General features: G+C 40.2%; 1 protein-coding gene across 3 annotated transcripts in view; it reads right to left on the bottom strand.

Annotated features, from left to right (window-relative positions):
- The window catches only part of PLPP4 (phospholipid phosphatase 4), a 51,545-nt gene that overhangs the window by 21,390 nt on the left and 17,447 nt on the right, over positions 1-12,708 (bottom strand). For 2 of the 3 annotated variants that reach the window (XM_051800423.1, XM_051800422.1), the window contains exons 2-5: positions 11,834-11,942; positions 8,018-8,108; positions 4,682-4,745; positions 3,082-3,206 (exon numbers count right to left, since the gene is read on the bottom strand). In XM_051800423.1, coding sequence (XP_051656383.1) covers positions 3,082-3,206; positions 4,682-4,745; positions 8,018-8,108; positions 11,834-11,942 — 389 coding nt within the window. The remainder of the gene's footprint in view (positions 1-3,081; positions 3,207-4,681; positions 4,746-8,017; positions 8,109-11,833; positions 11,943-12,708) is intronic. The other variant, XM_051800424.1, reaches the window with a different exon arrangement.

Here is a 12,708-nt window from a genome sequence, read left to right as displayed (position 1 = left end):
TTTACATCAGAATGGTCTCTTCCTTATTGACCTGAGGTATGAAACAGGTCTCTGGATACACCCTTTCTCTGACAATATGCTGTCTAGTTCCTTTAATTTTTGGTCTCCTTACTGTTCTAGAAACATGTGAACATAAACAAATATTTAAGGTCTGATCTAACCATGAAGTTGTCCTGGTTTTGGCAATAACTCAAGACTCATTCATTAAACTATAACATAAACACATACTACTTTAGCAGCACATTTTTGCTTGCTACTGGTTGTCTGCCCTCATTTTACAGGTGAAATCCAGGTCAAAGTTTCAGTTTAAATGCGACAGGTCAGGTCTTTGCTCCTCTGAGTTAGAGCTCTGTACCCAAAACCTGGAGTCACCAACTTGGAAGGATGATCTGGGTTCATATTCTAAGCCAAAATCATCACAGTTAAAAGCTTAGGGAATTACAGCTGGCATCAAAACAGGAGTGAGTGCTCCATGCACTTTTTTGATTTCTCTTCTGTGCACTCCTTGGCACGGGGAGAGGAAGCCAAGAAAATCATCTGTGCTCCAATAAGGAGAACACTCCCTCCTTCAGGGCAAAGGTGAAGGGACTGGAGCACAAGTGCTGTGAGGAGAGGCTGAGGGAGCTGGGGGGGCTCAGCCTGGAGAAGAGGAGGCTCAGGGGAGACCTCCTCACTCTGCAACTCCCTGACAGGAGCGGGGAGCCAGGGGGGGGTCGGGCTTTTTCCCAGGCAATGATCAGCAAGACAAGAGGGCTGGGTCTGCAGCTGTGCCAGGGGAGGGTTAGGTTGGATATTAGGAAGGAATTCTTTCCAGAGAGGGTGATCAGCCATTGGAATGGGCTGCCCAGGGAAGGGGGGGATTCTCCATCCCTGGAGGTGTTTAAGGACAGACTGGATGTGGCATCAGTGCCATGGGCTGGGAACCACGGCGGGGTTGGATCAAGGGCTGGACTTGATGATCTTCCAACCCAGTTGATTCTGTGACTCTATGATTCTGTGACTCTCCAAGTGGTAACAAGTAGTTCACAACATTTTTAAGGAGTACCCAGGGTCAGGTCAGGCCATCTGAGAGCATCAGTGTTGTCACTCCCCACACACATCCCTGTGTCCCATCCTCACAGCACAGCATTCACAGCACCCCAGACTTTCCTGGTAAGGGCCTCATTTTGCATGGATGAGGGTTTAGATTCTGGTATAACAAAGCATTTGATTGACAGCCTATCCAAGAAATGCCTCGAGAGAAAATGCTTTGAAGATGAAAATGGCTCTTGACTGAAGCCTCTAACTTTGCTTTATGAGCTGCCCAGCAGCTCTTACTGGTGATTTATTTTCCTCATGTGTTCAAGTAGGAAACACCAAACTGCAGTGGACTACTTGGAACTATCATTCCAAGAGAGGTATTATAGTTTATGTCAGCTCTCATCCTCCCCACTTACATTTCTGCAGTCATGAAAATAGAAAAAAAAAATCCCTCAAACAGTAACAGAAACCAAAAAAAAAAAATATATATTTTTTGATGCTTTTTCATGAATTCCACCACACACAGAGAACGGATGACAAATGTGAAGAATCAAACTCCTGCATTTGATGTAGTGGCAATCTTATGCTGAAGGGAGGAGAAAGGAGCCATGAAAAAAATTTTGGACTGACTTGATGACAGGACAGTTTAAAAACACCTACATGTTAAGAAGACAGGAGGGACAGCTTTATAAGACTGAGATAAGAAAATGCAGAATTATGGAAAAATTTACACACATGAACTGTTATATCCCAAACATCCTCATTGCTCCATAGGTCTGGGAAGGTGAGATAATTGCATACTTTCCATCATATTTTTTTCCCTTTTCAATCTTTAATCTAGTGGGGATGAGGAAACAGCAAGAAACTAAATGTATGATCACAACTATAAACTATTCTTGATACAATAATACTGACAATCCTGGTTATGTAAATAATTTTGCTGCACAGGAGGAGCAGGGGTTAGCACTGCCAGACTGACAAATTAAAGACAAATTAAAGGTTTCCTTCTCTGTTATGAGACTAAAATATGTGTGGATTTTAAGGCTTGTCAGAGATTTAGGTATTACAACATCAGTCTTCAAACAGCTGAGCAGTTCAAGCAGCTGCAGTTGATATTGTCCTTTTAATGTAATCAAAGCTTACAAACAAAATTTGAGACAGCTAAGTTGGTTTGTGGTTTAGAACTATAAAGCTAATCCACAAACATTTATTGCTCTCTTATCCATTTCTAGCACTCAAACAAGAAAAAGGAATCAAGATTAACTCACAGTTTCCTTCATCTCATTACCCAACTTGTTCATAATATAGTTCTGCACAATTAGGCAATTTGAAGTTACTACTTTGAAAAAAGATCAGAAAAACAAATTCCATAGATACAGTTCTCAGCAACAGAACACCAGAAGGCAACAAACAATCCTGGCCAAAGAACCCAACCAACCTCACAGTAATCAAGTTATTTTACTGATGAAAAGAAGTTTTATCAGACAGTTGACATGAAACATGCTGGAAGTAAACTCTTTAAGACAGAGGAAGGAACCTTTGCAAACATCTAAGTTAATACAACTGATTAAATCAGACAGACAGGTTTTTATGAGGCCACCTAAATGTCTGTCAGGATAAAGGATAAATTGGGAATAAGTGATCAAACCATCAGACCTAAACTGAGGAGCACCTCAAAGCCAAAAGTGACAAGTAATGTCCTGCTTCCTACCTCAGTGGAATAGAACAAAATAAATATGTACTCTGTAGACAAAGGTTGCATTCAGGGGTCTGCACTGGGGAACAGACACCCCTCAGGATCCCACTGTGTTCTGTAACCTTGAACAGGGTTTCACTCTACTGACAGTCCTGCTGGGGCTCCCAATGAAGTCAGGTGGTTCTCAAGGCAAGAAAGGCTCACAACTCATTTCCAGAAGGAAATTTCTGAGAGTGGAGAGCAAAGTCAGAAGTGCAGACCCCTCCAGCCAAAATCAGGTGAATTATCGAACAGCAGAAGAGCAACTCCAAAGCACAGAAAGGACAGCTTTTTACAGAAGAGGTACTGTATTTAAATGAACTTACAGGAAGAGTGGATACTGGGAAAGCTTTTTCTGCCTTCAGACACCAGATCTGGATCACCTGTGCAGTGCATTTCCGAGTTCATGACTCCATCTGGAAAGCAGCGGTAAAAGAAATCGGGACGCGGTCTACAAAAAACACCATGGATATTAAAAATATAAAAGCTGTAGTAACAGATAAACCTCAAAGTGATTATCACATTTACTGCTCATTACATACAGAGTTCATTCCCTCCAGCTCTAACACAGTAACAGAAATCACAGAGTCATTTGGGTTGAAAAAGACCCTGAAGACCCCGGAGTTCAAGAGCAAACCTAACCCTGCCAAATCCACCACTAAACCATGTCTGTCAACTCAAGGTCACATTGTTGGCCTGCAGGCTCTCACAGGGAAGCTTCCAGCACAGCATGACAGTGGGAGCTGTCTCTAAAAACACCCATGCAGGGCTGCTCTTGCCTGGTGATCAACCTTGCACAGCACCCCAGTGACAGAGCCAGGCAATGGAATGACTCACAAATTCTCACAAGTCTTGCCAACACATCCAGGACTACAACTGAGGCTACAAGGCTGGCACCAGAACAACCACCAAATTCTAATGCCAGCCTTGATGCTGACTAAGTGCATTAAACAAACCTCTGAGTTTCTTGTGACCCAGCTCTGAGCTGGTTTGACTGTTGTCATCCCGATCCTGAGCCAATAAACCCCCCAGAGAAGTAAAGGGAATAATCACAGATTCAGAGACAAGATGAGAGAGCCACCAGCTGGCTTGGGGTGCAGGCAAAATGAGCAAAATGGATTCTGAATGATTTCAAGAACACTCTTAAAATAAAAGCCCCAAATACCATTACTGTCAGGGCATCAATACCATAGCAGAGAGGGTTCATCAGAAACCAAATACTGCTCCCTCAATGCTGCAAAAGAGGTCAACAACAAAAGCAGCAATGGACTCTTAAATCATCTATGAATTCAAGTCAAATATATATTTTTCAGCTGAAATTATTCAAAATTTGATAAAGAGCCAAAAAATACCTTAAAAATCAGTTTTCAGGGAGTTTTGTTTGCTATATTTTTCTGAGCCCGTCCTTCAAATTTATGTTTAAAAGAAAGGTCTGTCTGGGAGTTCATTTATTGCTTAACTTCAGGGTGGATGTTGGTGTCTCCTGGAAACCCCACACTCACTAACATGCTTCTCACAAAATGTAGGCACTGAGTTACACAGAGACACAACTGATTTCCACTTAATCAGACAAGGGGCACTGGCATCTCAGCTCCCACATGCTGTGACTCTTCCCTTCTGTGTTGCCAATTTAATGGACTGTTTTCAGCTCACACCGTTCCTTTCAAACTCCTCACCTGTCTGGATCTGCCAGATCTTCAAAAAAATAACAAAACACGAGGGCATGGATTCCTGCCCCAGTGGGATGTCACAGAATGGAGCTGTACAACACCTGCACCACATAAAAAACAACCTCTCAGGGGCCTATTCCATCCCCACACCTTTTGGAACAGCAGCCAACTATTTATTAAGATGTATTGTAGTTGTCAACCTGTCTCCATTCATCTTAATATTTAAAGCTATCATTTATAACGTGACAAGACTTACCTTCCCACTATTAATTTAATTGTATTTGTGCAGACACCATTCAGAGCTAGAGCCAAGGAAACAGCTACAAAACAGAATGAACAAACAGAACAATAACAACCTAAATACCAAGCAATAAATTGCAGCATTACAGCATTTGATTCCCAGACTGAAACCTTTGCTGGACTGAAAACTGACTGATCTTTGCAGCCTTCTGTTTTACTTATTACCCAGACTAAGAGCAGACCCCAAAGCATCATAATAATCATGACTTACTTTGTTCTGCTTTCACTCTTGAGGAATCTTATTTCCCCACACAAAGCCAGCTCTCCTGTCATGCCATTTGCACAGGCATAAACCACCAAATGGGAAAAAAATCAGAGAATAAAGCACTGGGGGGTTGCAATTTTTTAGTTTAGTAATTTACCAGGTGGAAATCTTAGGCTCTTTGGGTCAAGGAGAATTCCTGTATATGTAACATATATATATATATATATATATATATACACACACACACACACATGTGTATGTGTGTTCATATATATATATTAAACAGTCCAATTTCAGGCTAAAGAATTGACTTTTGGTTAAAACTAGAACTGGATGACTTTTTTATTTTCCTTTAGAAAGGATGTGGATGTTTTGAATAAAAATTTCCATGTTTTCCCCTTACTTCTGCTCCCAGGATTAACCAGTTTTTCTAATAAAATTGGAGTAATAAACAGGAACCTACCTACCAGGTAGGACTGCATCATCTTTTTTATTTGTTGTTGCATGCCAAGTCTGTAGACTTTCTGAAGAACCTCATCTCTGCCTAGATTTCAGGAGCACTTGGATCTAGCCTAGAGACTCCTTTTGGGTTAAAACTGATTTAATTTTGCAGTCCTCACCATAGCTCTCTGTTACAAAACAAGGGCCACTGAATTTTATTTCCCATTAGGAAAACAGTTACCAGGTAAATCTCTAATTTCCAGGAAAACATTTACAGTAATGTAACTTTGGATTCTGACAGCTCCATCAGCTATTTTCTCATTGGGCTGCTGCCCCAGATGCTGCACTTCAGCAGCACTCACCCATAAAATCTTTGCCTGAGGATGCTACAGATCCTAAAAATGTGTGTTATAGATTCTATTTTTAAAGTAAAAAAAAAAAAAAAAAGCAGGTCCTTCGTCAAAGCAAAAATAAGGGTTTTCTCAGATTACAGCAATAGCTGCCAGCAAAAATAAAAGCACAACTCAATCCTAGAGACACTCATATTGTCAAAAAAAAGTCTTCCTCTTTCCACCTCTGGTCACAGTGACCACTCAATTCCATGCTCTTTTTTCCCTCCTCAGTTGTTTTGTCTCAGTTTTTGATGGTAATTGCATGGGGAAAATTTTCCACAGAGTCAAATGCATGTGACCAGCAAGGTCACAGCACTGAATTCCCCTTTTTAAAAAACACTTTGGAAGACATGCAGTATAATTTACTCTTTTTGTTGAGCTTTGTCTTGATTGTTCATTGTCCCCCTGACTGAACCACACTTGCACTGTTGCATATTCCTCATGCTGACAATCAAGGGATCAAATGACAGTGTGACTGTCAGGATGATAAATTCAATTTGCTCTCATTTTGTTCCCTTTAGGAAATATTTATATTGCCCATTGTATAATCCAGCCAGTAAGAGATTTAGGCACTTCCAGGGGAAGGCTGAAGGGCATCTCCATGTAGGAATTTAACTCCTCCTTACCCCTGGTGCACTGAACCACCTTCTTTGCATTAATGGCTGTATGAGGGGCAAAGAATTTTCATGTGCTTTTAACTTTTTTTATTTCTTCTACATGTCATGCCCAGAGAAATTCCTTTGGAGGGACTTCCTGATCATTCATTAGGAACATTATTTGTCAGATCTCTGCAAATCAGCAAAGCTCCACCACAGCTAATGAACCCTCACTTCACCAGACACATTAATATACTGACTCCTATTAATGCAGAGCACACTTGAACAGAAATGAGCCACAAGAAGTTCCACACTTATGGCACAAACTGAACAGAACATCAAGGCTGGTGTTTCCTCCAAGTCTGTGTAGCAAGAGGAGTGCTGGGGAAGCTGGCAAGTTTTCTCCTAGACATTAGAGAGGGTATCAAATCAGAAGGCAAAACAGCAGGAAAAAAAAGTGTTTTTAGAACAAAAAGGTGAGAATAAGTGATGGAGAAACTACTCCAAGTTCCTTTCATTCTTTACACAAGGGAAGGTGAAGCTCAGAACTGTGACTGTGTGCATTTTATGAATGAAGGGTTTTTTCTACTGAATGGACTTGTCAGGAAAATATCACTGTAAGACACTTCAGAACTTACTACAAACGAGTGGCAGCAGCCAAAACAAAACTGGGATCATTTCACACTTGTGCTAAAGCAGCTGGAGAAAGAAGGAGCTGAGGGAATGCAGCCTTGTGCAGGAAGATTTTTCACATAATGTCATTTACATCCTATCTAGCTAAGGCAAGGCTGAGTATTGCTTTGGTTTTAGTATGTAAGGGCCAATAAATTAAAGTGTAAATTAGCCAGGAAAACAGAATTTCAGAAGGATGCGTATTTCAAACATAATGCCAACAAAAACATTTGCAGTTCTTAGTGCTTCAAAGTATCTTCTGCCAGTGGAAGTGCTTTAGTCAATATTGGTCTCTGGCAATATCTATGTAAAAAAGATCTGGGCACGTATCACTAATATTTCAAAGGATATGAAGAGCCAGAATTAGCTGGAATAGCTTAAGACTTACCCTCCCCATTGTCTACCTGTTCCTCTGCTGGAATTTTCTGCCCACAGCTGTAATTAGATGGGACCCAAAACAAGCCATTGCAGTTCACAGTCCAGGATAAAGTGCATATCCAATTCCATGGGCAGTTTAAGATGAAACATCAGCTTTTAATTAGAAAAGCTGAGCCAAGATCACAGATTTTGCAATGGGTAACAGTAAATTCACTGAGAAGCTCAAAGGAAACAATGAGAGGGGTAAATTCCTACACTAAGCAGTTGAGTCTCACAGGACTTTCCAGTCAAACCTTAATTTACAAGAGCTGCAAGTGTAAATAAGAGGCAAGTAAGACATGGGGTGTGACAGAAAAATATCCAACTGAACAGTGTCTCAGATGGACTTGCCTTTGCTGATCAAATTCCAGCCCTTGCTAGCTGGACTGTGGAATTAAGGCACAGAATTTGTCCATCTAGAAACACACCTAAAAACAAAGGCTTTTGTGAGATGGCTTGCACAGAAAACTACTGTAATGGGCTGGGAACAGAGACAGGTTTTCCACAGTTGGAATCAATCTCCAAGAGCTATCACACATTTTCCATCTTTGAAGTAGGACATACTTTACCTAAGAAAGCCTCTTTAATTTCAGTCTTGTCTGTTCGACGGATTATTTTCACCACAAAGATGACTGCGAGTGGTGTGAGGAACGAAATGGCCTGTAAGAGATAACAAATACCATGGGTGAGAGCAGCAATCCCAGTTGATTAATAATTAGCTTCAGTTAGCTCCATTTAAACGGGGAAGCTGAATGATCTTTATCCAGCTCCTGACCTTCAATAAAATGGGATGATTTGTCTTTGGATACATTAAAATTCCAACATAGCCGTGGGTTATAATTGATTTGTAATTGCCTAGAGCTGCATTTAAAGTGTCAGCTTCTCAAATGAAAAAGTAACAGTCTATAAGGCCCACAATATTCATACACAGACCTTGTCCATTTTTTCCACGCTGAGCATTGCTGCCCATCCAGGCTGTGTGCTCAGCAGGACCCTCCTCAACACAACAGACTTCAGCACCAACTTCCCAGCATTTTAAAATGCTCTTTAGCTTACTTTTTGTTTTTAACTGCCATTCCTGAATGCATTGGGAAGATCGTGTCTTTATGATTCTTTTGTTTGCAAGTGCTGGATGTGGAGCAAACTGCTTGGTTTTGTTCCAAAGCAGAAAAACAACACCTGAGCACCTACAAGTGCAGTCACTGCTTAAGCAGAACCTTATTCTTTTATTGTCAGTACTGCAGGGCAGGATTCCTCCTCCAAGGAACCTCAGGTGGCATCTGTGCATCAAAGCACACCCCTGGTTTCCAGGAACAGCAGCTCTGTTATCACAGAGCAGTCTGGGCTGGGATGATTCACTGTAAATGGGAGCCAAAAGGCATCTTGGGGCAGTGTCTGCTGCAGCCTGGCCTCCCACAGCAGGTATTTATTGCCTTTCTCCAGAGAGACACATCAGTTTGTCCCAAGCACAGCACCAGGGAGTTTTTCATTACCAGCTTGCCATGGGAATTACCATTTTGTTCCCAACTGGCCCTTCCATCGTCCCTTCTGTCTCAGAGTTTCAGCTGCAGAGGTGAAAGGCAACTTGTATTTATGCTTCTTGCTGGTTCCAGTCTAAATTAACCCATTCCTTTCTTGACCCTACAAACCTCTTCACGACCACACTTGTTCAAAAATAAATCCCAGTCTTTCAAAAGCATTTATTCTCTTAAAGAAGAGTGAAAATTACTGTTTTCTTGATTATTGGTTTGTTTGGTTTTGTTCTTTTTTTTTAAAACAAGGCCAAAATTAAGCTGTAAATGGCACATGGGATGCCAGGGCTTAAGTAAGATTATTTTTACTGAGGCTGAGCAGTGCCTTACTTTTTAAAGAGCCCCCATTGAAATAAAAAACAAAGAGGACAGGTATGACAAAAGACGTGTGACTCAATCTTCTTTTCATAACACAGATTAATCCCAGTCCTCAATTTATGCTTTTAGAATATCTGAGTAGGCAACAACATGAGAGTGCACTGTATTTGTTATTTTGGCTCTGCATCTTGCACCAGCTGCCCCTCGCCTATATCTGCAAAATATTATCTAACCCAGTGAGCCTCACACATTAAAACACAGTCTGGAGTCTGTTCCCCTTATCTGCATTTAGAAAGGCAGTTTCTAAATGCAAATACCAAGTAAAACCAAGTTTTGTTGGCAAAAAGATGCACCATTTCTACTCAAAATTCCCTTCTGTCTCCAATGTGTGTGAGATTCAAGCTCGGATGCCAATGCCACGTTAGTGCTCCAGAAACGTTCACTTCTCTCCATCCTCAGCAATAGTTTAATTTCTGCTTTCAGAGACAGAGAGTGAAATGCAAAAAACAAGTTAAACCAAAACCTGGAATTGCTAATTTCTTTCTAAAAAGTAAGGATTGCCAATCAGGAAAGGAAAGAAGAAAGATATCTGCATCCCACTGTTGAAAAACACGGTGAAATATAGCCAAGGCCAACATCAGAGTGGTGGTTTAATGGAGTTAGAAATCTTTTGAACATGCAGGAGCAGCAGAAAATATCAACAAAGAATAGCATTCAAGTGGCAGCTTGTTCCAAACCACTTTCCAATCAATCTTCAGAAACCTGGCAAAACTGCAGACTTCCTCATATTTCACAAGCACGTGAATTTTGGAGAGAAATGAACTATTCACGTCTGCAGCACATCACTGTTCCTTACACAAAAGCATTAGCTGGAAGGTGCTTTTTATTCTGCAGCAAAATGCACATACAAAGAAATCTTGGCTTGCTAAAGCCTCCTTTATTTTGCAAAAAGATTCTGTATGGCTCATCTCTATAACAGATTTGGCAACATTCTGATGAGCAATACTCTCCTCACTGCATTTCAGCACTGGGGTTTTTTTTCCAGCAGTGAAATATTCCAACATTTGCCTGGCTTTTGTGAAACATGGACAAAAATCTCTCTCATTTATTATAAATCCTGGCAAGTCAGAGATGTGCTGAAGTTACAGGGACTCCCACACACTTCCATGCACTCAAGGGAAGTTGGCAGTACCTTAAACTTTCCAAGACAAGGAATATCCACTGATAGACAGAACAAGGTTCAGTTTTGGTTTGGAGTATTCACAACATTTCAATTCAAATCTCCCACCATATAAATTAATCCTGCAGTTCACAGTGATTGTGTTCTGGTGAGCCATAACCATACATTTCAATATCTGAGTACAACACTAGTGGTGAGAAATTGTTTATATAATGAAAGCTTGTCATCAATGCTAGAGTTGGATTTTTCTTCTTTTCAATTACATAAATTAGAAAATAAAAAAAATATCTAGAAATTAGCTCCATTTCTTAATTTCAGAAGCTGTTCACTGAGTTACTGACATTTTTAAAACCTGAGCCAGAAAGGGAACACAGTCCATGCAAAAGTTGCTGACACAGAGTGGCCTGGAAGTCCCACCCACCATGAAGTTTATAAAAGCTGGCTTTGGGAAGTGCTCAACAGGGAAGTGTATTACAGTTATATCCCAAAATTGTGCCTCCCAGTGGCTACTGCCTGGAGAACAAGAGGATGGACTAATGATTATCACAACTGGTTTGAAAAACAGTTCCACCATCTGCAGCAAACCCTGGGCAATGATTCACTGTTGGCTCCTGAACTCTTCAGTTATAAACACAGATCAGAGAAATCATGTAGCAAAGTAATGCTCAGCATAAGGAAAAATAACAGAATCCAATTCAGCCTTTCCCAATTTAACGTTTGATTTGAGGTTTGTTTTTGCTTGTTTGTTTTTCATTTGTTTGTTTTATTTTTTTTTACACGGCTCTTTTCAATTTCAGGAAAAACATATATTTTCATTCATCCAGGCTGAAAAAGTCCACAATAGAGCTGCTTCTTAATTCAATATAAACAACATGTTGGCAAATTTAAAAGCAGGCTTTCAGCCTCTGCCTTAGAAGGCTGGGATATGTGGTCACCTCATAAAAGGACTCTTTGGAGTCAAGTATCTCAGTGTCTAACACGTCTAAACCAAACTGGATTTCAGAATTTAAGCACTTAACCTAATAAAAGCATGGCAAGGTTTTGTCAGGTCACCCAACCAGCTAACTGAAAAAGCTTCTCCACTCATTTCTCTAGCATTCCTCTAAGCTAAAACCACCTTAACTCTTAAACTGAAAAATCAACAGCCATAAATTCAGCCACCTGACAATGCTGCTTTTTACAAACTCCCCATGATTTGCTACGTTTTGTCATTTTGGGCATCCCTGGTTTGGTAAATAGTTGTCTTTAGAATTAAAGGAAGATCCTCTGCTTCCAAAAGATTTCCTGCTGCTTAACAAATGAAAGTGTACTTAAGTTTACAGCCATCAAATGACCAAGAAGCCTTTGGTACTTACAAACATGAGCCGTGTAGGGATGTTGTCTGATTGCACCAGAGGATTTTTGTACAGCCAGATCTCTTCTGGTTGGATCACCCGCTGGAATGGATCCAAAAACTCTGTAAAACTGAAAACAACAATTAAAGACACAAGTTTTTCACAGTTGGAAATGATGACCAAAAACCCCAGAAGAGTTCTGCTGATTTAAAACTTCCCCCAAAGTTAAATATGTATGAATTGTCTGTATTAATACATTGCTATCCTACCTCATGGATTTTTAGTAATAGAATCCTTACAAATATACCCCTCAGAAATGGCTTTTAAAAGTCTATATTCCACAACTTTAAAGAAGTTCCATAAACACTGCTGTGGAGAATAAATTGCCTTCTTTGTTGTTTGGGTTTTTTTGGTAGGAAAAGTGTGCAAATAACATTGTGGGATTAGATAAATCCATGTAGCAGGTCTTTTACCCTGAAGAAATTTTATACTAGATATCAAATCCAAAATGTCTTTCAAATGCCAAGATTCAGACTTTGAAGCATGACTGTTGTATTTGCAGGATCACAAAGCAGGAATAAAGAAGTAGCCCAAACAATTCCTTCTACTGATGGAAAGAAGAGATAACTTTAGAGGGTATCTCCAAAAGAGACTTACTCCTAAAACAGAATGGGCTGTCAAGCTTAAGAAGAATCTAGTTATGCCAGAAAAGTCTCATTCTACCAAAACAGACTGGTTTTAATTCCATTACTATGTCATTTAGCTCTCTTACAAAGCAAGCAAAAAAAAACCCCATCCAAACAAGCCAAAAACCCCCATGCTTTTGTAACTGTATTATTTTGAAAAGAAGAGCATCAAAATAAAATGTTGAGGTTACACTGCTTGATAGAAAGTAA

Source organism: Manacus candei, unplaced genomic scaffold (genome assembly GCF_025592945.1).
Source record: "Manacus candei isolate 608988 ecotype Guabito, Panama unplaced genomic scaffold, ASM2559294v1 h1tg000050l, whole genome shotgun sequence".
NCBI lineage: Eukaryota > Metazoa > Chordata > Aves > Passeriformes > Pipridae > Manacus > Manacus candei.
The sequence above is the reverse complement of the archived record's forward strand: the minus strand, read 5'-3'. Positions and strand labels throughout refer to the sequence as shown.